The 27,563-nt window shown below is 40.7% G+C and overlaps 2 protein-coding genes across 2 annotated transcripts in view; one reads left to right on the forward strand and one right to left on the reverse strand.

Moving 5' to 3' along the window:
• Window positions 1–7,864: 7,864 nt before the first annotated feature.
• LOC144373279 (son of sevenless homolog 2-like) lies at window positions 7,865–8,993 on the reverse strand. The gene is made up of 2 exons (XM_078036376.1): window positions 8,377–8,993; window positions 7,865–7,941 (listed from the first exon to the last, which is right to left on the reverse strand). The coding sequence occupies exons 1-2, from the start codon at window positions 8,891–8,893 to the stop codon at window positions 7,865–7,867; spliced, it is 594 nt and encodes a 197-aa protein (XP_077892502.1). The 5' UTR covers window positions 8,894–8,993.
• Window positions 8,994–25,863: 16,870 nt separating this feature from the next.
• The window catches only part of LOC144373282 (axin interactor, dorsalization-associated protein-like), a 28,821-nt gene continuing 27,121 nt past the window's right edge, over window positions 25,864–27,563 (forward strand). The window contains exon 1 of the mRNA XM_078036378.1: window positions 25,864–25,882. The gene's annotated coding sequence lies outside the window, so the exon portion shown is untranslated. The remainder of the gene's footprint in view (window positions 25,883–27,563) is intronic.

The raw sequence follows: 27,563 nt of genomic DNA on the forward strand, positions 1-27,563 counted from the left end.
CTGTTTTTCCTGCTAGTATTTTTTCCTGTTATTTGTTTTCAAACACTTATTGTTGTGTAAAAGTGTGTAAGAGTCTCAATATAGGTACCTATAAAAAGTCTGTTTTATTGTCTATACTTTTTGTCTTGATTTTCATGCAGTTGTTGTCTTTTTGTTCACTTGGTTATGATTTTTCTGAATGCAGAAGAACATTGCATAGAAAACCTGAAGATAATTCGAGGTTTGGGATAGTGTTATCCCCTTTAGAAAGGTTTACATTTGCTTCTGGCAGTCAGGGTAGAAACATCGCTTCTTGATTTACAATACTATGAATGTGATACACTCTTAATGATAGATGGTCTACTTCTTTCTTACCACACTATTTCTAGATTGTAGTCCTTTGGGATTCACAAGTGAAAGTCAGAAATATTGTCAAAATCCCTTCTCATCCCACTTGAGCCCTCAGCTGCAATTTCTGTGTCTCCTTTTCTATGCAACTACCAAAACCCTTGCTCAACTGGTTGACCTGTCTGTCTCTACTTTCAAATTATCAAAGGGAAAAGTAGTGGAGAATGTAAGGCTACCTTTCCAGATCATCTGTTTTTCCATGAAGAAACCCTTCAAGACCCTGATGCCTCAGTTGCTCTGTGATACCTTCAAACAGATTTCCTTAAAAAAAATTCTTTCTTTTCTTGTTGTTAGCAGGAGTTGGTCTACATCACCATTGTTGAAAGCAGAAATTCTGATGAAGATTTTTAAATCAAATCCCAGACATTATATAATTTAATGCATGTTTCAGTTTATATTTCTGAAAATTTTGATGTTGTCTTATATGAACCATTGTATGTTCATATTTCTTGATTATTGCAGAAATGCCTTTTTGTTTGAGTTACAATATACAATATACAACATTGTTATAATAAAAAAGGTCTATTTACTACATGTGGTTATTAAGTCTCTTAAGTCTTTTTTAATCAAGATTGTTCTCTTTTTTGTTTTTCTTTTTATGCCATTGACTTATAGAAGTTCCTAGGTTTGTTCTTCCCTAGCATCCACCACCCTCTTATTATGAATTAGCATCCACATATCAGAGAAAACAATCAGGCTTTGGTTTTGGGGGGGCTTGGCTTATTTCACATAGTATGATATTTTCCAACTCCATCCATTTATTGGCAAATGCCATAATTTCATTTTTACTTTAGATTAGGTAGAGGAGAGTGAAGGGAGGGAATGAGATATGGGATAGGAAGGATAGTAGAATGAAACAGACATTATTACCTTATGTACATATATGACTGCATGACTGATGTGATTCTACAACATGTACAATCAGAAAAATGATATTATACCTCATCTATGTATGATATATCAAAGTGCATAAATGCATTCTACTGTCATGTATAGCTAATTAGCACAAATGAAAAAAATGTAAAGTAAAAAAATGCATTTGTACTGAAAAAAATACGTTTGTATTGAAAAAAGTTTAAAGTTCTGTAGAATTTCCCATTGTTGGAAGCAGCTGACTGCTTTTACTTGTTCCTCTGTTATTTATCCTATGAAGTGAAATTTGATTTTATGGACTTGATTAGATGAGTTTGGGTTTGTAGATTTGGTTTGGTTTGGTTCGGTTTGACATGGATGCTTTGTAGATAGTATGCAAAATAATTCCTATTTCCTCACATCAGCTGGCACTTCATGTCTGGTTGTTCCATTTTAGTGATGCTAAATTGGTTGGCGTGTTCATAGATAACAACCTAATGCCACCACTGTGAAATTCTCCTCCATGCTTTCATCCAGTGGTTTTCATCTAGTGATGCATTTTCCATGGATCAGTTATTTTTTCAGGAGATGATGATGATGATTTTTCTAATTCCATTGCCATTACATATTTATGCACTAAAACTCATATAACTAGATCTCTTTGGTTACTCTGAAATACAATTTAAACAGGCAAGTTAAGCTTTCCTTTTAGGTTTAGTAGTGCACTGATATCAAAATTTTGAAAATAGTCCTGAATACTAAATACCAAAAGCTGCTACCTGTAATGAAGCAATGTGACTATTCATTGTATCATATGAAAATCTCACCAGGATCAACAGAGGTCTTGCTATCAGGTATTCTTTCTCTACATCTTTTTAACTTGAGATATTTAAGTTCTCTGATTCTCCACCTCTTTGTAAAATAAGACAGCAAGACCTTTATGCCTATAAGTCAATGCTAAAGCTAGTATATGTGTTTCCTTGGAATCTCTGCTTGTTTAAACTCTTTCCCTTTATGCACTTATTCACCTAGAAGCACCTAAGGAAATTTGTTCATGTGATTGCTATCATTGTTAACAACTGAAGAACTAGAATGCCTTGCAAAATAATTTTGTTATTATCAATTTCCTTGTGGGTTGTGTGTGTGTGTGTGTGTGTGTGTGTGTGTGCGTGCGTGTGTGCATGCATGAACATTTCTGTTTCTGAATCTTGGAGCCAACTCTGGCTCCACTGTACCCCAGCAGGTCCCAAGGTAATATTGAATCGGCACTATAACTTGTTCTTTTCTTTTCTCATTGCCACTAAAATTCTTTGGGTCCCTTAGCTCCTAGGCTCTCTTTTCCAATTTTGTTTCCTATGAAATATCCCTATTTAGTGCCTCATCTGCAAAGGAAGACCAAATTTCCCGGCTCTGCATGTTTACCTCTACACACCCTGGCCACCAGTGTACCCACTCCTCAGGCTCCTCTTCTGGTCAGACCAGTGTACTCACTCCCCCATTGCATTTACCCTCCCAAATCGTCATCAGAGCAGCCGGTCCCTTATTCCCCACATGGTTGAGCCAGGATCCTCTCACCTCCTCTGGTCCAAACCAGCTCATTCCTGCTGCTCCCCCAATAACTGTAGTCCCCACTGATCCCCAAGTGCCCCTTGTGTATGCCATGGTTTGGTGGCTCTCGTGCTCCTTTCTGTATCATGTTTTAATTTGCCTCATTTCTGCAACTTAACTATGTGTTAACCAAGAGCAGGGATTCACCTTGGACTTCTGAGTCCTTACAGCATTGGGCCCAGAACCTGGAATTTCATAAGTGCGCCTTCCCCTCACCTTCTCAATGAAATTCCTATGTAGTTCCTTCTCTGGTTCAGCTCTCAGCCTGGCCTCGGTTCCTAACAGTCCTGGGGTTGAAGACTACTTGTGGGCCCTCCTCTCTCCTTATCACTGTCATACACAGCAAAGTTGATTTAAAAAATAAACCCGCACGCTAGATGGGAATTTCCCCCAGCAGGAGTGAGCTTTGCCAGTGTTCCTTGGGTGCTAATGCAGCAAATAATCATGATTCTTACTCCATATGTCAGCTGGATGGCCTCCAGAAACAAAGCAGGCCCTAAATGACACCCCTGCAGGGGCTGTGAGACAGATCTAGGAATATTCATGTAGAAGACTCTGCTACCCATAACAAGTGAATTACAACTCCTGAACAGAGAACAAGGAATGTAGCCTTTGAACGCTTCTTTAAAAACCCTTGTTCCCCCTCATCAGCAGAATCAAAGCCTCTGGGACTAGAGTCCCCTGTGTTTCCTTTTTGCTAGCAAAGCAATAAAACTTCTCTCTCCTTTTCCTCAAAACAAAAACAAAAAAGTGTAAAAATCAATTTATACAAAATTCTAAGACAAGTAAAAGAGTCAATAGCAGGATAAATCAGAATACTGCCGTTGGGCGGTAGCAACAAAAATTGACTAGAAGGAGCACAAGGGAACTTTCTGGGTTGTGGTCTATCATTCTGTATCTTGAAATGAGTTTGAATTACAAAGACATTAAAATTTAACCAAAGTACACTTAAAATGTGTGTATTTCATGTTATGAACATTTTAGAACAAATGAATAATAAATACTGAAATGTTATTGATATATAAGTTGAAGCATTTAAGAAATAGTGTATTTTGAAACACATTCAAAAGATTAGGTGATTAATGAACTGAGTGAAAAATGAAAAATAAATATATGTGATAAAAGTAAGTAAAATAAAATGTTAACAGTTGATCTGGTGGGTTTATCATTGTTCACTATGAAATTCTCTCAATTTTTCTCTTTTTTTAAAATGTCAGAATAAATTGCTAAATAAAATATATTAGCTTACATTTTACTAAAATTCCTTCAATGCTCACAGAAAAAGTTTAACAAACTGGCTTGAATTTCAAAGCCATCTTCAACTCTACCCCAATATAGTTAATCTCCTCTATTACAACTTACAATACAATGTCTTCATTCCTCTAAGTTCAATTTCCTTACCTATTTCCTCTGCACACCATTCTCAATCCTGTCTTTTAACCTTTGTTCATACTACTTCTAGGTACCCTCCATACCTTCAATCACCTTTCTGCATATCTAAATTCTACACATCCCTTCGGGACAATCTCAGATTTTACCTCTTCTAAGATGTCTTCCCTAACTACTGGAGTCTAATCTTAGCTATTCCTGAAGTTTTATAGGAGTATATTTTTGTGAGCCATTGAACTATTCAAAGTAGTATAATGTATAACTATTTCATGTATATTTTTACCCCAATAAAATCATAATATTATGGAACCATATCATGACAGTCTATTATTTTTGTATTCACCATAAGTCGACAAGTATACAACTGAGAACATGCTTAGATATAAACATTTAAAGAATTCACATGACTGAGATCTAAGATCTTATTTCCTGTCTGCCCTATAATAGGGACCTCATAAATGTATGCCTCATTTGAGTAGATTAGTGCAAATGCATTACAGTTACTTGAGAAAAATTATTCTTCTTTCTTGCTAATGTAATGGGTAAAAAATCTCATTTTCTTATACAAAGAATGACATGTTAAAAGTTTTGGCTAAAAGACATATAGCTAGGAACACCAATATTCCTCTAAAATTGAATTTATTTATGGTAATTATCCTGGAAAATAATAAATCCAGTTCAAAACTATAATTTATTAGTTAACAGTAATCAAGGAAACAATATTTAGAAAAAATATTTACATCATATATAGTTAATATGATAACTCAATATCCAATCATAAGGGGTAGATAATACTTTAGTTTTCATTTGGATTATAAGAAGGTTAAAGGAGCTTCCAATTTTTAATGCTTAGTGAAACAAAAACACAATGGCTCAAGAGGTCATATATGGTCCCATCCTGTCACTCCCTTTACATGACCCAAGTTCAAATTACTTAATCATACTAAGTTTTCCATTTCTTCATATACAAAGTTAGAATAATCATTGTGTTGCACCATAAAAAAATGTGTTTTGAGGATGAGATTAAAAAAAGATAAAGCACTTAGGGTAATATCTAGCACAGAAAGTACCTAACTGGCAACTCTATAATTAAATCTATTATAGAAATTACTGCAATGATTCCTTAGGTAACTTTACATAGGATAAAGAGTAGAAAAAGCAGTAGAACTTCCATAAATATTAAAAATTATAAAAAAACAAACAAGGACCAAGTACCATTACAAAGGGACATAAGGGAAATAAAGTGGAAAGCTGACAGTAAGCAAGCTTATATATGTAAGTTTTACTTATAATAACACACATTTATTTTGATCTGTAAATATATCACATGTCAGAGAGAGCTGATGTAAATAACATGGTATACTTATATAAATTTCTTCAGGATATTTATTTAAAATAGCTTCACAGTGAAAGAAATTTGGAAATTTGACTGTCATAAAATTAACAATAATATTTATATTTAATTAAGATCTAAGAATTTTGTGTTAACTATATACTGAAAATGGCACATAAGAAATGTAATATTCAGGTCAAACCTAAGTTGTACTGGTTGAACGTATTCCTTTCGGAATCTTTTAAGGTCTGCACTGATTGGCTGCTCACCTTTCTCTATTGCCAATTTGTCTGCTTCAGTAGGTTCTGGCTCTGGAATTTGAAATCTAAGAAGAAAACCAAAAGGACAGGAATTTGTTCATAAATAAATGAAAGATATTTTAAATACAACAACAAAAAAAATTTACCAAAGAATCCCCTTTCCTATCACTTTGTAGAAAGTGCAATTACTGTTAAGCCTTCCCTGCAGTACTCCATACTACACAAGTACAAAAATTGCCTTCAGCTATATGATCCTAAGATTTTATATCAAATCTTTATAAAAAGTTTTTTATGATTAGCATTAATCAACCAACAAAAGGTTCATGGAAAAGATACAAGAAAAGATCCAAGAAAAGAATCCACAGGAATATAACTTCTTTAAAGATCATAAAGAGCTGGGAGATTTAGTGTATGCCTGTAATCTCAACTACTAGGGAGTTGAGGCAGGAGGACTGCAAGTTCAAAGTCAAATTCAACAATTCAGTGAGACTGTCTCAAATAAAATAAAAGAGACTGAGCATGTAGCTCAGTGGTAGAGCTCTAGCTAGCTTCTGCGAGTCCCTGTATTCAATCCCCAGTACCATAATGTGAAAGAAAGGACTTATCTAACCATCTATCCTTAATATTTATATCATAAAATGAAAGCGGACTAATCAATTTCCTTAAATACGTGAGTATGAAATTCAAAAAGGAAGCCCAAGATGAACTTTTAAATTAAGAACATAACCTAAACCTAAGTGGGTAAGGTAAAAAATCAAAATTAAAAAACCAAAAACCTTGCCTAACCAGAGGAAATATAGCTATAATGTAAGTTAGGAAATATAGCTATAATGTAAGTCTAGCAAATATACTTTCCTTATTTTGGACACAGAAATAGAACAATAGATTTTCAGAACATATTATACTAAGTCTTGTAAGTTTAATTTCATAGAACAAAATGGAAATAGGGGTCAAGACAAAATTTTAGTTAAGTTTATAAACGTAAAACAAAAATCATTTTGTAGTTCAGATTATATATGTACATATTCATATACATGTGTGTATATACATATACATATTTGTGTATGTATATATGTATTTTAGTACATTTTGTTTTTTGAAATTGGATCTCATTATGTTGCACAGGCTGTCTGAAATGATCCTTCTGCCTCAGTCTCCCAAGTACCAGAATTATAGGCCCATTCCATGACATCCAGCCAGGTTCTTCTTTTTAAACTACAAAGCATTTAAAGTATCACTAAGTAAAAACATTCAGTTAAAAAAAATTTTCAATTCAAAAAATTTTTAAATATTAATAAAGGAATTGTTTTTTAGGCTTAATAATAATACATAATTTATTTAAAATAAAAATTTTTAACTTTCAGAGACACACATAGAAGTATTTACAGACGAAATATGTTTTCTGAGATCTACTTCAAAATAATCCTGGGGGTAGAATATTTAAATCTATAGGGAAGCAGATAAAACATGTGTTGATAATTATTGAAGTTAGATAATGGATAAATGGGTTCATTATATTTTCTGTCTACTCTTGCACATGTTTGAAATTTTCCATAACAAATTTGTTTTAAAATCAAAAAGTGGAAAATTTCCTTAAATAACAGAACAAATTTTACTATAATGTTGTTTTTTTCCTCTCTAAATTGGGTCTTTAAGGGGCTGGGATTGTGGCTCAGCAGTAGAGCGCTCGCCTAGCACATGTGAGGTGCTAGGTTCCATCCTCAACACCACGTAAAAATAAATACATAAAATAAAGGTATTGTGCCCAACTACAACTAAAAAATATTTTCAAAAACTGTATTAAATTGGATATTTAAGATTACCTCTTGGAATATTGCTAATAGCCGAAAAGAACTACGTTACAAACAGCAAACACTACTTAAAAAGTATGGTAATACATCTAATGTAATGCCAAATAAATTATGTCAACACCTACCTGAGTAGGTACCAGCTACTAGGCACTTTGCAAGGTACAGAACAGTTAATTTTTTTTATAAAATATTAATGCAAGTAAAATATACATTTTTCTCACCGTTCAATCAGTAAGCTTAGCAATTCCTGGTTTACAAAACGAACGATATGTAGTAAGAAAAGTATGAACAAAATTGGGATCTGAAAAAGTAGAGCATAAACATATTTCATGTTCAATTTTTCAGTTTAATTAATTCAAAATACCATATTTCCCTTCCTTTTTAGTTTGGTTCTTCCTGACAACTGTGGTATTTTCTTGATAAATAAGGATTGTTTTCAAATTTTATGAGCACTTATTTAATAACTAATCAAGTTAACAATATTTAATTAGCTATTTATCCCTTTTGATTCTGCAGTATTTTAATATTCTGGAGGCAATTCATTTTTTTTTTCCTGAGATCTTCTAAATAATTCTGGGAGTAGGTATTTAAATCTGTAATGAAACAGATGAAACATGAGTTGACAATTATTAAAGTTGGATGATGGATAAATGGGTTTATACATTATCTTTGAACACCATTTAAAAGCTTTTGGGAATTAGGCCCTAGATAAGTACTCACAATGAGTTTCACATACCTGCATACATATGATATGTTAACCTTTCAATTAATTTCACCACAGTTCCTCCTTTAATAATGGGGATTCCACTTCTACTTTGCAAGTTGTCTTCAAAAACAATGTTTTCCTCAGAGTCTTTTACCACAAAACGATACACATCTGGACTTGGTAATCTCAGTGGCTGATCATTTTCTTCTTTCAATAAAACAGAATCTAGCATTCTATCTAGAGTACTACGATAATGAAGAGAAATAATGGTTGCCATCCAATTATTTTTCTCTTCTGCAGAATTAGCAGCAAATATTATGCTGTCTTTGGATACTAATTCAAAAGCATGTCTGCACTCACAAGTATCTTCCTTATCACAGATTTGTACTTTCCTCATGACAAACTTTTCTTTTAATCTATATTCTGCACTACTATAACCTGGAAGTGGGGTCTGGCCATGATTAGGTTTACAGCTGATCATTAAGCCATCAAAGAGAAAAATATGTCGTTCATGTTTAGCACCAGTTCTTGTCAATGGTCCTTCCATTATAAATTCATTGCAGCACTGTCCAATATCTTTGCCTTCCCATCCATCTATGTTTTTCTGAATTTCTTTCGTTTTTTTGATGGCCAGGTGCTTGCTTCTTAATTGATGATTATAAAAAGGGCAAACAGGATCCCTAATAAAAAAATGAATATAAGATTATTCAATGATTACACAGTTCTAATTCCTAATTTCTTCAAGTGAGAACTATCTCAAATCAAGTGACAAAAATATTAAGTTGGAGTGAGGGTGTAATCCAGTGGTAAAGCACACGGTTATTAGAATACATGAAATTATGGGTTAAATCCCCAGACTTTCAAAAGAAAAAATTAAACATCCAAATACTAAATTTTATATACAACATTTACTTTTTTTCATTACTGTGAAAGTGAAGTACTACAGACTATATTTCAAAATTCCTAATGCCATAAGTACTAAAATTACAAAAGAATCCTAAATTCTTATACTGATTATACAATTTTTTTTAGATTCATTAAGTGTATCTTAACATATGATCTTCTTTCTTTTGTAAAAATTCAAGGTTGGGTTTGGCAGTCCCTGGCTGTTGCTTTTGCATCTCCCCTTTATTCCCTACAGCAGCCACAGGGCTGCTTCCTAAATGCCATAGAAACAGCCTCACTCCTTTGCTCCAGACCCTCCAATACCTTCTATCCACCCAGAACAGAGCCCAGAGCCCTCATCATGTCCTACAGACCATGGGGTGGGAGCTGAGCAGGAAACAGGGTGCCCAGGCTCCCGGACTTGTTTTCCTGGGGCTGTCAACAGAGCGGGGATCCAGACCTCGTCTTCTGGTGCTGCCCTGGTGGTGGGTGAGGTTCTGTCCTCAGGCACTGTCCCCAGAGTTTACCCTCCCATCTCAGCAGAACAGAAAGCTGGAAGCCTGGAACCTGGTCTCCTTCCTTGTTCATTCAGTGACCACCTAGCTGGAGGACTGGCCGAATGTCTTGCACAGACCAATGAGTGTTAAGTGTGCCTCCTTCCTGCACAGCAAGCCTAGGGCCTCACCAGGCGCAGAGCTACGCAGGGCCGGCTCTGCAGAGCATTTGTTTAGGAGGCAGGTGAGGCTTGGTGGGAGGGGACGTTCCCTTCCGCTCTCTTTCCCAAGTTGAGTTGGCATCTGAAAGACGTGCTTCCACATTAAAAGAAGGAGAGAGAAGGCCATCGTGGTGGTTACCCCAGCATCGATGTCCATACCTGCTGTGTCCGGCTGGTGGCAGGTTCTTAAAGTGGTCCGTAGATGTGCAATCACGCAGGATCAGGAAGCCAGAGAAAACCAAGGTCGGGAGAGGAAGGACATGGCCAAGGCTGTCGGGTCAGAGGGGCTCTTGCCTAAAACTCTCTGGACCATGCGTCTACATTTTTGCCAGAGTCTACATAAGAGTAATTTTTTTTCTTTGAATTCTCGTAAGTTTTGTCTCATTTTTTTTTTTTTTTGGAACCGTCAGAGGTTTTACATGTTTTACCACAAAAGCGGGAGCAACACCATCAAGTCCATGGTTAAACTGAGCTTTTTGTAAGACAGAGAAACAGGAAATAGATCGTTCTAAACACACGGAACTCTTCTGCAGATATCTTTTCTGGCATCTTGTTAACAAGAACAATTATGGTGAGCTGGGGATCTGGCTCAAGCGGTATCACGCTGGCCTGGCATGGATGCGGCCCAAGTTCGATCCTCAACACCGCATACAAACAAAGATGTTGTGTCTGTCGAAAACTAAAACATAAATATTTAAAAAATTTTCTTTCTGTCTCTCTCACTCTCTCTTAAAAAAAAAAGAACAATTATGGTGAGGGTCTTTGTAGAAGCTTAATTAAGATGCATTGGAGGAGAAGGGGGCACCACTACAGGGCAGCAGTGAGGTCCCCCAAGAGGTGACTGGGTCCATAGGACTACAGGACATGACAGGAAGGCACATGGCTACCCATCTATGAAGAGGTGTCAGTGGTCACTCAAGGGAAGGGAGGTTGGGGTCCTTCTGCTGATGGATTGGACACAGCATGGATGTCCTGGTGATGGGTACTTCTATCTCCAGGTGATGCCCGGAGCCTGGTGTACCATGGGCCCTCCAGCTGCGTCTGATCAGGCTGCATGGGGACATGGACTCCTCCCTCGCCTGCATCACTTCATCTGTAAAATGAGGAGGTAAGGGCCAGCTCGTCATGCCCACCGAGGACCTAAGCTGCAGCTGTCCATCACCTCTGGTTTCAACACTTGCCTGTGTGGTCAGGATGGACCGTGCTGTAACACCACCAGGCTTTGTTCCCTTTGGTTCCTGTGGTGTCACAACAGAGCACCACGTTAAGCAAGTCTGCAGTGTGCTCAGCTGGTGGCTGTGTGATAATGGATAATTCTGGGAGAAATGTCTTACCTTGGGGGATATTTATTCCATTTTCCAAATGAAGTGTGTCTCATGACCACCTTCAAGTCTTGGGATTTATTAGAAGGACTCACAAGACCAATTCACCATGATTTGCTAGAAGAACTCAAAGTCACTGTCCTGACTAAGGTTCATGCCTGCAGGTGGACAGGAGGGACAGCAAGAGGTGTACCAAGCATGGAGGAGCGAGCTAAGACCTCCAGAGCCCTTCCTCAGGGAGTCACATGGGAAGTGGTTTTCTCATCTAGCCGTGACCTTCAGCAATCCATAAGAAACATTTTCACCCAGGGAAGCCCACCCAGGTCTTTAAGCCTGAGACTTTCACCGGGGGCCATGACACAGGTTCCACATTGGCAGATGACCACAGTCCAGTTGGGCAGGTTTCCCACTTTACAACTCTGGGGGATGATCATTCACATTGATAGTCCATGCAACATTCAACATGTATCATGTGATTTTCTTGCAGATTACTGCTAAGTATCTTACCAAAGACGCAGATTTTTCTAATTTATAATTCAGTGTACCATTTGGAATAGTAATGGAGCTGGAAATAATGAGTCAAGTGGTACATACTTAATAATAAATATTAACAAAATGCTTATGTAATTTAAAATGTATATGCTCTAAGGACCAAATGTTTTTGGCTGATCAAGAGAAAATCTGTAGAATACTTTCTAAGTGATGATATTGGTTGCCCTTGGCAGTGGACTTTAGAGAGTTGGTCCTTGAGTAATTTTTATTTCATATATTTACTATGAAACATATATTTATAATAAAAGACTTAAGACCCATAAGCTTGAACCATACTGACTTGAGTGGTTTGCATTATGAGCATGCTACCAAACTTCCAACTAGTGAGGCACCTTGGAGCTTGACCTTGCAAGACCAGGTCATGGTTCCAAGGTGATTTCCAGGAGCTTCCGCACCTTGGCAATTCTCCAGGCCTGGAGCAGGCTTGCTCTGACTTGCCTGTGTAAATCCAAGTTCAGGATTCTCAATTTCATAATTGACTTAGAGGCTTCTTGTCCCTGGATGCCAAGGAGACGCCACTTCCCCCTTTCCTGTGTCCAGCAATGATGGCTGCAAGGCTGACTCTAGGTCTTTGTGGTTTTACCCAGGTTTTACCGAAGATTAACTGAAAGGGCTCTAATGATGAATGCCAACCATGACCTCCCAGGAATTGGCTTTTGTTAGCTGCAAAAAGAAAACCCCCAGTCTATCAAGCCCCTGCTCGGATCTGCCATTAGTATCTAACAAGTGAAATTCAGTTAAATCGCATGTCACCAGGTTTCTTGCAAAGAAAACTTGAAGTTGAATTTTGCAATTGATTCCCCAGGCCCTACCAGAACCCACTGAGAAAGAAAGATAATGGAAATGGATTGTTTCAAGCCCACTTCAGAAGTGTAATTAGGGACGGCCTTGGGCAGCTATGGCTTCTTAGGCATTCGAACAGAGTTTGGAATTTCTTGCCAAATTTGTGAAGTCATTTAAATTTTTTTTGTAAAGAGCTCTTTTGTTCAGATTCTCTGCCTTTTAAGAAGGCAGGCTTAGCTCTCATCAGCCAGGGACTTGGGCTGTCGCTTTCTGACAGTCCTCCCTTGGTCTGTTCTGTTCTTCCACTTACAGCTCCTGGTCTCAGGGGATCCCAAATAACAGGTGCCAAGAAGGAGCCCCCTCCACCAGGCAGCCACGGGGGCTGGCGGCAGGTTCAATGAGGGGAGGAGCTGCTGTCTGAATCCATTTTTTTTCCCCAGGGAAAAACACAGAGAAGAAAAATATCTTCATTCAACATAGTGAATGTTCCCCAAGGTACCAATTGACCATCATCTCAGGTTTCACCTGCCAGGTGTGGCCACACCTGACAAAAGGCCATCTTGTCAAAGCCACCCCATGCTGCAAAGTGCAATTGACAACCTCCAGGAGAGGAGGGCACTGCACGTGCTACTCGGATGGTAAACAGGTAACACATCAATCCCTGTTTTTACAGCCTTCCAGGGAATTCTGAAGCAGGTCTTGCTTAGGAACCAGAGTGTATGGGGCTGGGGGGGGCAGCCTGATACTTAGGCTTTAAAGAACAAAACGAGTTGTGTCATAGTAGATCAATGGGCCCTCCTGAGGGATTCCTGAAGGTGGGGCTGGACCTCAGGAAGGGGGAGGGGCGAGACTCGCCAGCTCTGAAGATCAGACCCCACAAGCGTGGGCACTCAAGGGCCCACCCAGGGGCAACAGCAGCACAACCACTGGAGGGATCAGCCAGTGGCAGGGATATTGGGAACATGGGACATCTGATGGTCTGTCAGGCTTGGGTCATGGGAACAAGAGACCTTCCAGAACATTCTCACAGAAGGCTCAGGCCCCACTCTCTCCATTCCGTGCTGCTCCTCTCAAGGGCTTGGGCCTTACAGGCTTTGTCTCCATTCCCAGTGCTTTCTGTTCCCCTGTAAATCTTGTGTGTCTTCAATGGCCACCAAACCTATCTTCCTCCTAAACGGCCCTGGCGTCTGCACGTGCCTCTGTGCATGGCTTCTGGCTACAGGGGAGAGGATGCCTGAGCTCCAGCCCAGCATCTACCTCCCCAGTGCCTCCTCGCCCTGCTCCCCCTTCCAGCCCCTGGGACTGGGAACCTCTGGGGAGAACCCATCTTTCTCAGACATCGGTTTTCATATTTAGCAGTAACATGCCTCGTACTAAAAATCCTAAACTTGTTACCCCCGCATCGCTCTCCTCTAAGCTGGATTATTTTTTCCAGTTACATTAACCTGCCTGTTTTGTTCTTTTATGAATCCGCATCAGGGCCAAACAGGGGTTGAAAGGACGACTATCCTAGGAAGAATCCTTGCAGGAGGACAGGAAAGCCCCATCACGAAGGGACTTCGCCACAGAGACAAGGACTTGAATTGGGTCTGCAAACCCCTGTCCCTGTGCCCTGTTGACAAGGTGACCTACAGTCCCCTCTGACAGGACTCAGGGCTTCCCTGGGATAAAAATGTTTGAGTGGTAAAGCCAGAAATGTCCCAGACAATCTGGGACCAGGTGACCATCCCTCTGCATTCAAAGCTGTGGGGACAGCAGGACAGTGGGGTAGAGGAGGGTGGATTCTGCGTGAACCTAAAAGCTGTGTTTAAAGTCCAGTTTTCTTACCACTTAGCAAGTGACTTTGCTTCTCTAAGACTAAAACTGCTGCATCTTCAACATGATATGCCTGCGCTCTTCCTGCTAGGTACTATGGTGAGGAGTAAATGGACCTTGAATAGGCCTGGCCCAGCATCAGCCCTGGGCAGCTTCTCCCTGAGCCTCATGATCAGTGCATCTCATCAGCAGCAGCTGGGGAACAGCAGATGCTGGGATTGGCAAGAAAACTTGGGCTTTCCTTGAGACACAGTAGTGAAGGGGTGTCACAGACACTAGCAATCAAGCTCCAGGTCATTATAATAAATGCAGGAAAAAAATCCATGATGGACAAAATGTCAAAATGTCAAATAAGGACAAGGTGAGGTTCCCTGTGGGTCGTACTGAAGCCCGAGACTGAAGGCACTGTATATGCCTCTGCATGTGTGCTCCATGGATGTCTCAGTGACCAAAGCTTTAACAAAATTGATTTTGATGATTCAAGAGGTCAAGAAAGCAGTTATAATAACATCTGTGTGGGGTATAAGTGAAGTATTTGAATTTAAAAATATTATTACGACTTTTAAGACACCTACTTTTTAATTTTTTTGATTTTTTTTTTCAATTAATAGAATGTTCTGTGGAAAACTAACTGTGAAAAAAATCATGGAAATATCTACCCTTCGGATCTGGCTTCTTAAGCTAGCTGGGTGTTCCCAGGTTTGCCCATTCCATAGCACGGGTCTGAATTTCCTTCCTTTCCAGGGCTGGAGGACACCCCGGAATGTGGACGACTACCCTTTCCTTAGCCATTCTTTGGCTGAGGGACCTTGGGAAGGTTTAGTCCATGGTGACCAGCACTGCCTTGTGAGCCCCTATTTCTGACTCTGCCTGTGTGAAATGTCCAGCATATGTGAATCCAGAGGGGAAGAAAGCAGACCAGTGAGGGTCAGGAGCTGGGAAAGAGGGAAGGGTGCAGAGGTACTGGCTTCCTGCTGAATGATGATGGGTCCATCATTTGGACTTGAATCCTGATTTGGTTTCATTGGGCTGATTTTTCTTTTCTGAGGCCTCAGGCACCTGCAGGATGAGCTGCTCCCATTGCTGAGTCCTTTGGAAAAACACCTAAGCCGCCCTCTGAACAAGGGCAGCATGTGTGTGGCTGAGGGCAGCATCTTACATCTCCAGATGGTGTTGGTCACTGGTCATCATGTGGCTGTGCTAGGTATGAACACAGTATGAGCCTTTCTGACCACAGTGATGACCTAGTCATTTAGCACGAGCAGGGTCCACTCATGGGCGAGGCTCGATGTCTGTTCAACTTCAGGGCCAGTGGTACAGGAGGAGGTGGAGATTTCCTCTGCTCCCTGGAGTTGGTTGCCATGGCAACCAATAGACCATCGCTGCACAGTCCTGGAAGAACTGGGACAGGGGAATCAGTAGGTCTCAGAACACCCCAACTTTCACCGCGCTTCAAGGTCTGACAAGCCTGTTTGCCTCCCTTTGTTTTGCTGTCCTGGGAAAGGAGCCGGGGGCCTGTGCAGGCCTCCCTTCCCTCTGACAGATGAGGAAACTGGGGCTCTGGGGGCAGGCAGCAGGCGGGGAGCCACTCAGCTGCAATCAGGCAGGTGGACATGGTGAGGACCATCAGAGCCCTCAGGGAGCTTGGGAATGCAGCCCCAGAACACTGCTTGGCTTCCGTGGAGGTGGAGAAGAACAGGGAGGCAGGCCAGTCATTGCTACTCCAGTGTGCGAGTGCGCTGGAGAGCAGAGAGAATTCCTGGGGAGGTGTGGGCATGTGCTTTGCTTCTCAATTCACATCGTTTTCTTGTGAACATGAAATGTGCTTATGGCCCTCGCCGAGTTTCTACAACTGAGAACACCTTGTTGTATTCACTTCCAAGCCTCCTTTTTAATTGCTCGCCATATTCTAATTGTAGGTTGAGGGGGAAGTATAATTAGCACATCAAATGCATCCTTTCATGGGACAAACCATGAGTAAATATTTAAGTCAAGAAAACAAGTCAACTAAATTAAATGTATGAAACTGCAGATGGCTGCGTACCAAGGAGCGCAGGGCCACCTGCTGAGAGCCATAGCTGAGTTGGAATGATGCAGAATGATGCAGCTGAGTTGGAATTTGCCAGAATGGAGTGGTTGAGAGGTGAAGCCAGGGATGGTTATGTTAAGCTGTGTATACAATTGTATATTAGACCCCTGCTGTCCGCCTCAGGTGCTGGCTACTTGGGAGTTCTCGTGGGGATTCCTGGGGAGTTCTCATTGGTTGAAGAAGTGCCGGAGGAGGGATTTCCAGTTGGTATGTGGTGTGTCCCAGGAGAAGGCCATGTGCGTGGCATTCGAGGGAGAACAGAAATAAAGTTTGTTCCTTCTTGAGTGGCTCGTGATTTGTGCCCAGCCAGACTGTGGCAGCCACCAAGGCATCCTGACTGAATCTGCAGGACACCTGGGGTCACTAGGGTCATAGGCCAAAGGCTTTAGCTCTTGCTGTGGGTGTTCTCCAAAGTCTGTGGGAAACTGTGGTCCGAGGTGCCCAGCCCTACAGTGTATTTTATAAAACATGAAAATCATTCCTTCCAAAGGAACAACATACGATGTAATGAGCCAGCTGTTCTGCTCCGGGGTCAGGATGTGAGGGTGGCCTGCTGTCATCACTAGGCAGCTCTGCACTGGTCCTGGTCTCTGCCTCTTCTCCCCTGCCTGTTCTCTGTCATACTCACCTGAGCAAGTGAATGTCAGCAGCAGGAAATTTATGTTGCTCTACCCTAGAGGCAGGGCTCAAGCAGACTCTGTGTCCTTGCCACCTGTGTCCTTGAGTCCCCTGGGGCCAGAGATTTGGGTGCCTGTTCCCTTGCTAACAAGGGATCTAGAGCGTGGGTGGAACAAGCCTGGTCCTTGAAGAAGCTTGCCGTGCTGCAGCTCAGGATGACCTGCAATTTGTTCCCAAGGCCCCACAGTGACACCCTGAGACAGGCATGGGCTGTCAGAGGCTCTGCAGCCTCCACCTGTGCCTACAGGGGCAAGAATCTGGGTGCTTCCAACCGCCTGAGTGACCATAGAAGCACACACAGAAAACTCAGCCCACATCAGCAAGGTCCAGAGCAAACCTGAAGGACCTTTCCAGAGTCCCCTCCCAGCAGGGTCCCACAGGATGAGCCTCGTTCCTCCAGCAAGGAGCTGTGACCACTCGTGTTCAAGTTGCATGTCAGGCTGCGTTTCAGAGGCTCAAGGTCCAGGGCTGTCCTGGACGTGGGTCACTCGGGCACCTCTGGAAGCAGGTGCTCAGCATGAACCACATTGTCAGTGACAGCAGTAGGGTGTACTACACCATCCTGCACAGAAGGGGTGCCACACTCTAGAGAACCAAGTCCCACGTGTCATGGAAGCCTCTTTCTGAGGGTGGCAGCCCCAGGCCTGCTCTATTAACTCCTGCACAGGATCCAGCACGGGTAAGTGAGCCATCAGGTCCAGAGAAACCTCAAGGACAAGGTGTCCTGGGAGTGGAGCCACAGCAGGCCTCAAAGTCACCCTGGGGTGGGGAGCATTGTGAGGCTGGGTGGTTCATGGGGAAGACATGTGCTGTAGTGAGCCAGCGGTTCTACTGCGGGGCCAGGACAACAAGGGCAGCAACCCCAGCACCTGCTGGGCAGCCCTGCTGGGCCCCCATGGCAGTCTGCTATGGTCCTGGTGTGTGAACAGCTCAGGACTCTTTGATTCAGGGCTGACCATCACTCCTCTCAGCTCTTCTCCCCCTCCAGCCTCCTCCAAGGAGGAAGCCACACCTCACAGCAGGCCAGGGACGCTCAGTGGGTACACCTTGCCCCCGAGGCTGAGGGCAGCAACCCCAACCTGCCTTGCCCTGGGCAGCACTCTCCTCCTTAATTATGGGATTCCTGCCAGGAAGGTCTGACAACACCCACCTCCATTCTCAGATGGGACCACTGGACTGGAGACAGGGGGGTCCTGTAAGGGGGTCATTAAGAGATGACTGTAATTTAAGATCTCCTTGATCAAGTGTGTCAATCATTTGGAAGGTTCTAGGCCAGGGAATGTTTTGGATTGTAAGGGTCCGGCGGAGCGTCGGAGAAAGAGACCACAAGTGACTGGCTTCATGAAAAACACACAAGGGGATTTTTTAATTTAGGATCCAATTCAGCGCGCTGAGACTCTAGGCCCACTCAAAAAGCAAGAGCAGCCCAAAGCCCAGAGCAGGAGTTGAACAATGCTTAAGTATACCTTTTGGGGAGGACTGGGGTGGGGGGCTTTGCATACATCACAGTCTCCTTTAACAAATCACCTTACACCTCGGGAAAATCAAACAATAGTTCTTAGACTTGATTAGTACATTTATTGGCGGGAACAGGGCTGGCTGGAGTGATAGGTCTTTCCTAAGGAGGGGGTTACATTTAAATTGATTGGTTTGGACCCTGAATATCTACGTGAGGAATTGCACAGGACTCCAGGCCATAATTCAACTAAATGGCCAGTGGGGCCTTGTCCTAACTGCCTCAGGAATTAACCCATGCTTTGCAGTTTAGAAACTTTACCCTTTCAGGATTAGCTATCAAAATCTAAAGTTGGGGGCTGGGGCTGAGGCTCAGTGGTAGAGCACTCGCCTGGCAAATGGGAGGCACTGGGTTGGATCCTCAGCACCACATAAAATTAAATAAATAAAATAAAGGTATTGTTTCTGTCTACTACTTAAAAAAAATTAAAAATCTAAAATTCAGGAATCCTCATAGACCAAATTTTCAGATCCTCCTAATTCAGGCAGAACTGTGCCCTGTGGCCATGCCCCCCAGCTGCCATCCCCGGATAGTAGCAGAACCACCCCAGGGGCACCTGTCTGGCCTGTTCTCCACCAGCCCCTGTTTCCCCGGCTCTGAGGCCCCCTCGAGAGGGAAATGTGGGAAGTGCATTGCTGATCCCTGCTCTTTGGGCCCTCCAGTCCCAGCCTGGGCTGCTGACCCAGCCCTGTGCCACCAGGCTCTCCTTGAGTTTCACGAGCCTACCCCACACCTGCCTTGGCATAAGGGAGCCAGCAGATGATGCCTGCTGAGACCTCTCCTGTCTACTCACACCCATTTCCTTATTAACCACCCTCCCTTGGGCTACAGGAGTCGGGCTAATGTGATTTTCTGAACATCTATCACATTAATCCACTGGCTGTCACCTTGTTTTTTGAGTCAAATGAAAAACATAAACTAATCTTTAATTTATAACAAACTAGTGACACTTGAATTTCATTAAACCACGTGGGACTGAGGACACCTTTGCCTTCATTCCAAATGCATGGGGGCAGGCCCACGGGGCACCATGTTTTCTCAGCAGGTGGGATGCTGGCCAAGCAGCTGTCACCAAGGGAGGAAAGTTGGTCATGCCCTCTAAAATCTCTCATCTACTCCAGCTTTTATTTGAGAAAACTTTTCTCATTTTGGAAAGAAATACCCCAGTACCCTTGGCTCTGGAAATACTGTGACAGCCCTCTGGGAACACCTTCCATCACCAAGTCATCTCTGCCCCTTCTCCTTCCACAAATTATTTCATCCGACTCCGGTAGGTACTAGGAACCATAGTAACACTGGTCACCCACCTGGAGCACAGGTTGTGCATAGCCACTGCCACAGCTGGTCCGCCTGCTGGCAGGTTCTGCCTCCTCACACTCAATCCTTGGCAGAGACAAAACAAAACCAAAATGCACTTTTGACTTTCTTTTTTGACTTTTTTTGACTTTCCCTAAACAATGATTTATATAGCACATGCATCGTAGTGAGTATTATAACTAATCTGATGGTTTGAAGTCCACGGGAGGATTTACACAGGTCCTGTGCAAATACATGGCCACTTTACATAAGGAACTTGAGCAGCCACACATTTGGCTTTCTGAGGGATCCAGAACGTGTCTCCTACAGACACCGAGGTGGCGGGGAGGAATGAAGCCTGAGCTCATGTACCCCTGCGTCTGTCATTGTGCATCACACACACTGGCCTGCATGGCCACAGCTGGGAGGAGCATGTCTCTGAAAAACTCTGAGCTACTAGAGCCCCATGTCCCCCCAGGTGCAGGTAGATAGAGGGCCTAGAGGGGACATCATCTTGAAAAGGGGAGAAGCTCATCAGTTCAGCTGTGACAACCACTCCAAGCCCATCTGCCAGGGGATGGGGACTAGAATGTCCCAGGCAGGCACTAAGAGCAGGTGACCAGTGGGGGCAGCCGAAGGAAGATGGGGACAAGAACACTGGGCCATTAAGCAGCTGCGGTTGCATGGCCTCCAGCTAGATCCCCAGGGGCATGGCCTGTGTTCCCGCCTGCTGCAGTCACTCAGTGGATCATAGCGTGATGCTGAAGCCAGATTTAAAGTTAGGTAGTCAGTGTAGTTAGGTAAATTGGGTCTAATATCGAGTGAAATCCAAAATGGAGGCCATGCTGGGAATGACTCAGGGAAAACACAGGACAATTCATGGAATGTTAATGAAGTCCCAAAAAGGCCCTATGCCAAAGTCCATCCCAAAGAAGTGATAATGAAGTCCTTCCTGATCAGATTACTTCTTTGGCCCACCTGTGTCCCACCCCTTGGGCCCTCCAACCTACATTCCATCACCAAAACTATAAAAAGGGGAGACAACCGCACTTCCACAGATTCCACCTCTTCGGTCCCCTTCTTCCTCCGGGAGAAGTCTTTTCTGCTGTCCTTTAATAAACTTCTAATTTCTACTCTGACCTTGCCTCGGCGTGCTTCTTTGGTGTTATTCTTCAACATCGGGGAAGCAAGGACTCGTCACCGGCCAACAGTCACCAGTCAACAACACAGGACCTGTATACATATGCACAGGACCACGTGTATACATATGCACAGGACCACCCCTCTGTGTCTGCAGGGCCCCTGAGATGTCAGTGACTGTGAGCTAATCTTATTCTGGGTTCTGAGCACCTTCTCCAGCCATCGCACCTACCATTGTAGTTTCCAATCTGGTGAAGGGAAAAGAAAGACTCCTGTGGGGGTGTGGGTAGCAGAGGGCTCTTGTCATCAAAGACCCTTTGAAACAGCCAGTTATTAAGGCTATGGCAGTCCAGAGGGGGACAGAAGTGTGACTTCAATGCCCCTGCCCAGAGGACCCCTCAAGCCCCTCCTCAGACCTGGGTTCTGTATCATTAATTAGTTGCATAGCTTTGAGACATTTCTCTATGGATTTTAAAAAAAAATGCATTTGTAAATTAAGGAGCTTGTCACGCTATTTATTTATTTGTTTATTTTATTTTTGGTGGTGCAGGGGATGAACCCAGGGCTTGCTTGCTGCCACTGAACCACATCCCCAGCCCCAGTATCAGACTTCAAGAAAAAGTAGAGCTTTTTTGATTGAAGTCCAGGGTAGGAGCAGGGGCAGTGTCCTTTCTCCACTTTTACATAGTAGCCCTGCCCTTCACAAGATCCTGAGGATTCCTGTAGAGCAGGGTTTGAAAACTTTCTTATTTATCTTTTTTTTTTGTGGGGGAGATGGTACCAGGGATTGAACTCAGGGGCACTCAACCACTAAGCCACATCCCCATCCTTTTTTATATTTTATTTAGAGATAGGGTCTCACTGAGTTGCTTAGCACCTTGCTTTTGCTGAGGCTGACTTTGAACTCATGATCCTCCTGATTCAGCCTCCCAAGCTACTGGGATTACAGGTGTATACCACCAGGCCCAGCTTTATTGTTTATCTTAAGGTACCTATTTATCCACATTCTATCTCTGCAAATAGCCAATTTTTTTCAAGCCTGGATCCTGTCCTAACTCTGAATTTACTTCATTTGTGTTCATTTAGCTAATTCAGCATTTCATTATACATAGCCTTATTTTCTTCTCTGGTTAATTATATAAGTAAATCTTGTCTCAAGAACCTTGAGAGCAGAAACCTGCTTCTAGAGACAGAATAGGCATTTAGGGTTAGGGTTAGGTTGGGTTAGGGTTAGGGTTAGGGTTAGGGTAGTTAGGGTTAGGGTTGTTAGGGTTAGGGTTAGGGTAGTTAGGGTTAGGGTTGTTAGGGTTAGGGTTAGGGTTGTTAGGGTGAGGGTTGTTAGGGTTAGGGTTGTTAGGGTTAGGGTTAGGGTTGTTAGGGTGAGGGTTGTTAGGGTTAGGGTTGTTAGGGTTAGGGTTAGATTTGGGGTTGGGGTTGGGGTGGTTAGGGTTAGGGGGTTAGGGTTAGGGGGTTAAGGTTTAGGGTTGGGGTTGGGGTTAGGGTTTGGGGTTTAGGGTTAGGATTAGGGTGAGGGTAGGGTTTAGAGTTTAGGGTTAGGGGTTGGTGTTAGGGTTAGGGTTGGGTTAGGGTTAGGGTTTAGGGTTTTGGGTTAGTGTTGGGGGTTAGGGTTAGGGTTAGGGTTAGCATGTATTATGATTTTATTCCTTTTTATTGGTGAATTTACAGTATTACATTGTATGGCTGTCTCATGTTTTATGTGCCTATTCACTCATTAGTTGGTTGACATTTGAATTTTGGTTATTATCAATAAAACTGCATTGAACATTCATGTCAATATTTTATGTGGACATATTCTTCATTTCTCTTGAATAAATACCTATAAGTAGAATTGCTGAGTCATATGTTCAGTTTGTAACTTTTTACAGTAGCTGTCAAATTTTCCAAATTGGGTGTACCATTTTATATCTCTACCAGCAGTATGAAGGGGTTTTCTGTTTCTCTGTATAGCAGCATTTATTATTATTTTTTGATTGTAGCTATTATCAGTATACTTAACTATAGGTTTAATTTACATTTTTCTAATGTCTAATAATGTTGAATGTCTTTTCATATGCTTATTTTTCCCTCTGTAAATCTTGTTTGTGAAATGTCTGTTCAAATCTTTTACCTATTTTTTAAATTGAATTATCTCTTACCTATTGAGTTGTAGGTGTTCTTTACATTTATGTGGTGCTGAGGATCGAACCCAGTGCCTTGTGCATGCTAGGTGAGCACTCTACCACTGAGCCACAACCCCAGCCCTGATTATTAGTATTTAAACAGGAGTTGAAAGCTATACTTTTTTTTTCCTGACAAGAATCCTGCTTAGGGGCTGGGGCTGGAGCTTGGGCTTATTGGTAGAGTACTTGCCTAGCATGTGCAAGGCACTGGGTTCCATCCTCAGCACCACATAAAATAAATACATAAAATAAAAGGTATTGGTTCCAACTACAACTAAAAAAATAACAAAACAAAACTATTTAAAGAAAAAAAAGAATCTTGCTTAGGTTGATAGCCACACTAAGCAAATTATATGTAGAAATATTCAAATAAAGAAACTATTACACTATAACTTCCCTGAACTCAGGGATGTATAGTTGACATTGCTAAGGGTGTATAGACCATGAATTCCTTTAAGAGTCCACATAGGTCAGTAAGAGTTTAAAAAAAAGAAAGCAAATCCAGAAAAAGGACAATGGGCCATATTTATTTGTACCTTCTCCTGCATAAGAATTCATAAAACTGTGAGACTGTGAGTAAGTGAATGACATTTTAGGAAAATATATTGTGTGGTTTCCAGCTTTGGAAGCAAGTAAGTAAATGGATGAAAATTTGACTAAGTAACATGGTGGAGCTATCTTAGCAAATGTTAAGATTTCTTGTAAGAATTTATTGCTTAATGATAAAGGATGCAGACTTTTCATAAAGAGGATAGAGACCATTGAGAATACTACTTGATCTTTAAGGATATGATTGCATAGAGTAGAACTCTTATCTAGTACTTGTTTTTTGGAACTGTGATGAACTCTCTTTTTTAATTGCCTTTTTCTAGCTAGCACTTGCTGCCATTCCTACTCCTATACCTCAACCAAAATAGCAATCTTATTTTCAAAATCTTTTGCTAGCTTTTTTCTTGCATTTTTTTAGCATATACCATAAAACTCACTATTTTAATGTGTACAGTGAAGTGGTCTTTAATGTATTCACAGTGTGTTATAACCATCACTATTGTAATTCCTAAAAATTTCTCCTACTCCTAGAAGAAAATTCATACCTGGTGTCAATCATTCTAAATTTCTCCATATCCTGGCAACCACTCATCTGCTTTCTTTCTCTATGAATTTACCTTTCCTGGACATTTCATGTAAATGGAATCATATAACATGACCATTTACATCTGACTTCTTTTATATAGCATAATCTTTTTGAAGTTCATTCATACTGTAGCTAGCATATTATCTGAGTTTCATTCCTCTTTATGACCGAATAATATTCTACTGAATATATGTACCACGTTTTGTTCATCCATTAATTGATGGACAATTTGGTTGTATGACTTTTTGATTATTACAAATAATGCTGCTATAAACATTTGTGTACATGTGCTTTGTGCGAACATTTATTTTTAGTTTTTTGGATATATCCATCTAGGAGTTGATGGAGCATACAGTTCCTCTGTATTTAACTATATTAAACTTTTCCACAACGGCTGGCACCAATTTACATTCCCATCAGCAATGCATGAGGGTTCCAGTTTTTTCCGTACTCTCCCTACGCCTATTATTTTCTTCATCTCTTTTTTTTTTTTAAATTATATCCATCTGCATGGGTGCTAAGTAATTATTTTATGATTCTGATATGTATTTCCCTGATGTCTAATGATACTGAATATCTTTTCATGTGTTTATTGGCCATTTTTATATCTTGTTTAGAAACATGTCTAATCAAGTACTGTGTCTAAAATTGGTCTTTTTTTCCCCTCTTTCTTCATAAGAGTAAATTTTTGCCTTTTACTGTCTCAGAAATAGCTTTGGATCTTCACTGTTGAGCTTGGACTAGCATCATAAATTCATCCTGGAAAACTCACTCAAGGCCTACCTGCCATTTTTAGATATGATGATAACTGGGCAAGCAGTATTTTCTGTTTTTGATTGGTGGACGGCTTTTCTTTATTTTCCATTAAAAATGTTTCAAAAGCATATTTTGATGGAGTTATTGTCATGGCTGTAATTTGGATTTGGGCAAATCTTATTGGGAAATTAATTATGATAGAATGATAACGTATCTATGGTTGATACTCTTATTGGTGCTCACTGGAAGTGTTAAAGTAGAATCTAGAAAACTATTTATTGGTTGTTTATAGAAAAAATTAGTGCATAATAAAGAAAGTTGAATTATGTGCTTTTTGAGATTCTTTTCAGCTTTAAGATTCTGAAATTTGTCCCAGTGAAATGGTATGAAAAGTATCTTATTGCATCATTATTTTGTACAAACTTTTTTTTGTAAAAAGTTTGATTCTCAGGGTAATGTAGATTTGCCTTGAAAATGTGGAATTACTTCAAAAACAGAACGAAGTATTATGTACTTTATTGTTATTAAGAGATTTAATTTGTTTTACTTTGTTGCAGTTGAGATAGTTTGCTTTCAGTCCTTAAAAAAAAATGTTTTCTTACAGATTAGCAAGACATCTACAAAAAGAGGCCCAAGCTCAACACAACAATTCTGAATTCACAGAAGAGCAAAAGGTACTATCAAATAATATCTAGATATATTCAATTCCAAATGAAATTGCTCTTGAGTCCATTAAGCAGAAAAATAAACAAAAAACTGTTATATTTAAGTAAAAAAAAATCAGATTGATCATGCTTTGCCTAACATTAAGTGAACATTTATACAGATATATAACTTATCACTTAATGAATTTCTTAACTATTTAGGCCTTATTTAACTCTAACGGAAGTCATCCACACTTTAGTTGAAAAGCATGGGTAACCCAAAGACTGGAGTTTGTTCCGAGTCACTTGGAAAAACAGAAGGATTGGGAATAACTGCATTCCACCTCAATGCTTAACTCTGAATTTTCATAACTCTTTATGTATCACCTCTCAAAGCAAAAAAGAAAACACACACAAAACCCCCCAAACCAAAAAACAAATGGAAAAAAAATTAGGTCAAGTCAAGAACTTGGCATACAGACCTGTCAGCTAAATAAACATATAAGATTGCAAAATGTTTCACTACTGTTCTTTCTTCCTTGAATTAAAATTTTTGTATGTCAAGTTGATTCCCTGATAGAGATTATGTAAAAGGGGATACTTTAAAGTAACTTATTCTAAAAGAAGAGAAGAAATGGGAGGAAACAACACCCATTTTCTCCTGGCTCAGAGTAAGTAGTGTTAAGTCAATTTTTAATCTTGTAGATAGTGAAAAGTATGTGTTAGTCTTTTCTTCATCTCTTGTTTTTGAATAAATTTTATTTTATTTTTATTTATTTATTTATTTATTATTGGTTGTTCAAAACATTACAAAGCTCTTGACATTTCATATTTCATACATTAGATTCAAGTGGGTTATGAACTCCCATTTTTACCCCAAATACAGATTGCAGAATCACATTGGTTACACAGCCACAATTTTACATAATGCCCTATTAGTAACTGTTGTATTCTGCTACCTTTCCTATCCTCTACTATCCCCCTTTTCCTCATCTCTTAAGAAAAGGCAGTGTGAAAACCCTGGTGACCTAATTCAGTCTTATTAATACTTTTCTTTTTTTGCACAAGGGGAAATGGGAGTAATTTTTTGCATAACTTTTTAATTAAACTTAAGCAAGTTTTTAATCCATAGGCCTGTGTTTATTGATTCTTAGTTCCAGGATTTTGGGGAGAAAAAGCCCCCAGAGGGTTAGCCGTATTTCTTGCCCAAATATATTTGTATTTTTAAAATATTTAAAATCTACTTAAAAAATTATGTTACTACAATTTGAAAGGGTGTTTTTCGTCTTTCCTTAGTAAGTGCTAATATCCACAATAGATTTAAGAGACTTAGGATGTTAGTCCTGGAAAATAATTATCACAAAGGAAATAGCTGATATGCTTAAGGAAAAGAACAAAGACTATACACTATCCCACTTCTGTAAGATTTTTGAAATCTATCTAGGAACTGATTAGGAAGTGATCAGCTGGCATCATTGAATTAAGACTTAAAATATCTAAATCTTGATGAATAGAATCTTAGATATCCAGGTACATAAATTAATAGTTAATGAAGTATGTTATGAATATGAAGACAATAAAAAATGTAAAAAAGTTTTAATGATCCCATATTTTAGTCACCTATTTGCCTTCAATTAGTTAGATTTCTCCAGCATTTGTTGCTCAGGAGTAGAACCTGTGAGCCACATGGGCTGAGATTAAAGTCTTTTGA

The sequence above is a fragment of the Ictidomys tridecemlineatus genome, unplaced genomic scaffold, assembly GCF_052094955.1.
Source record: "Ictidomys tridecemlineatus isolate mIctTri1 unplaced genomic scaffold, mIctTri1.hap1 Scaffold_348, whole genome shotgun sequence".
Taxonomy (NCBI): Eukaryota; Metazoa; Chordata; class Mammalia; order Rodentia; family Sciuridae; genus Ictidomys; species Ictidomys tridecemlineatus.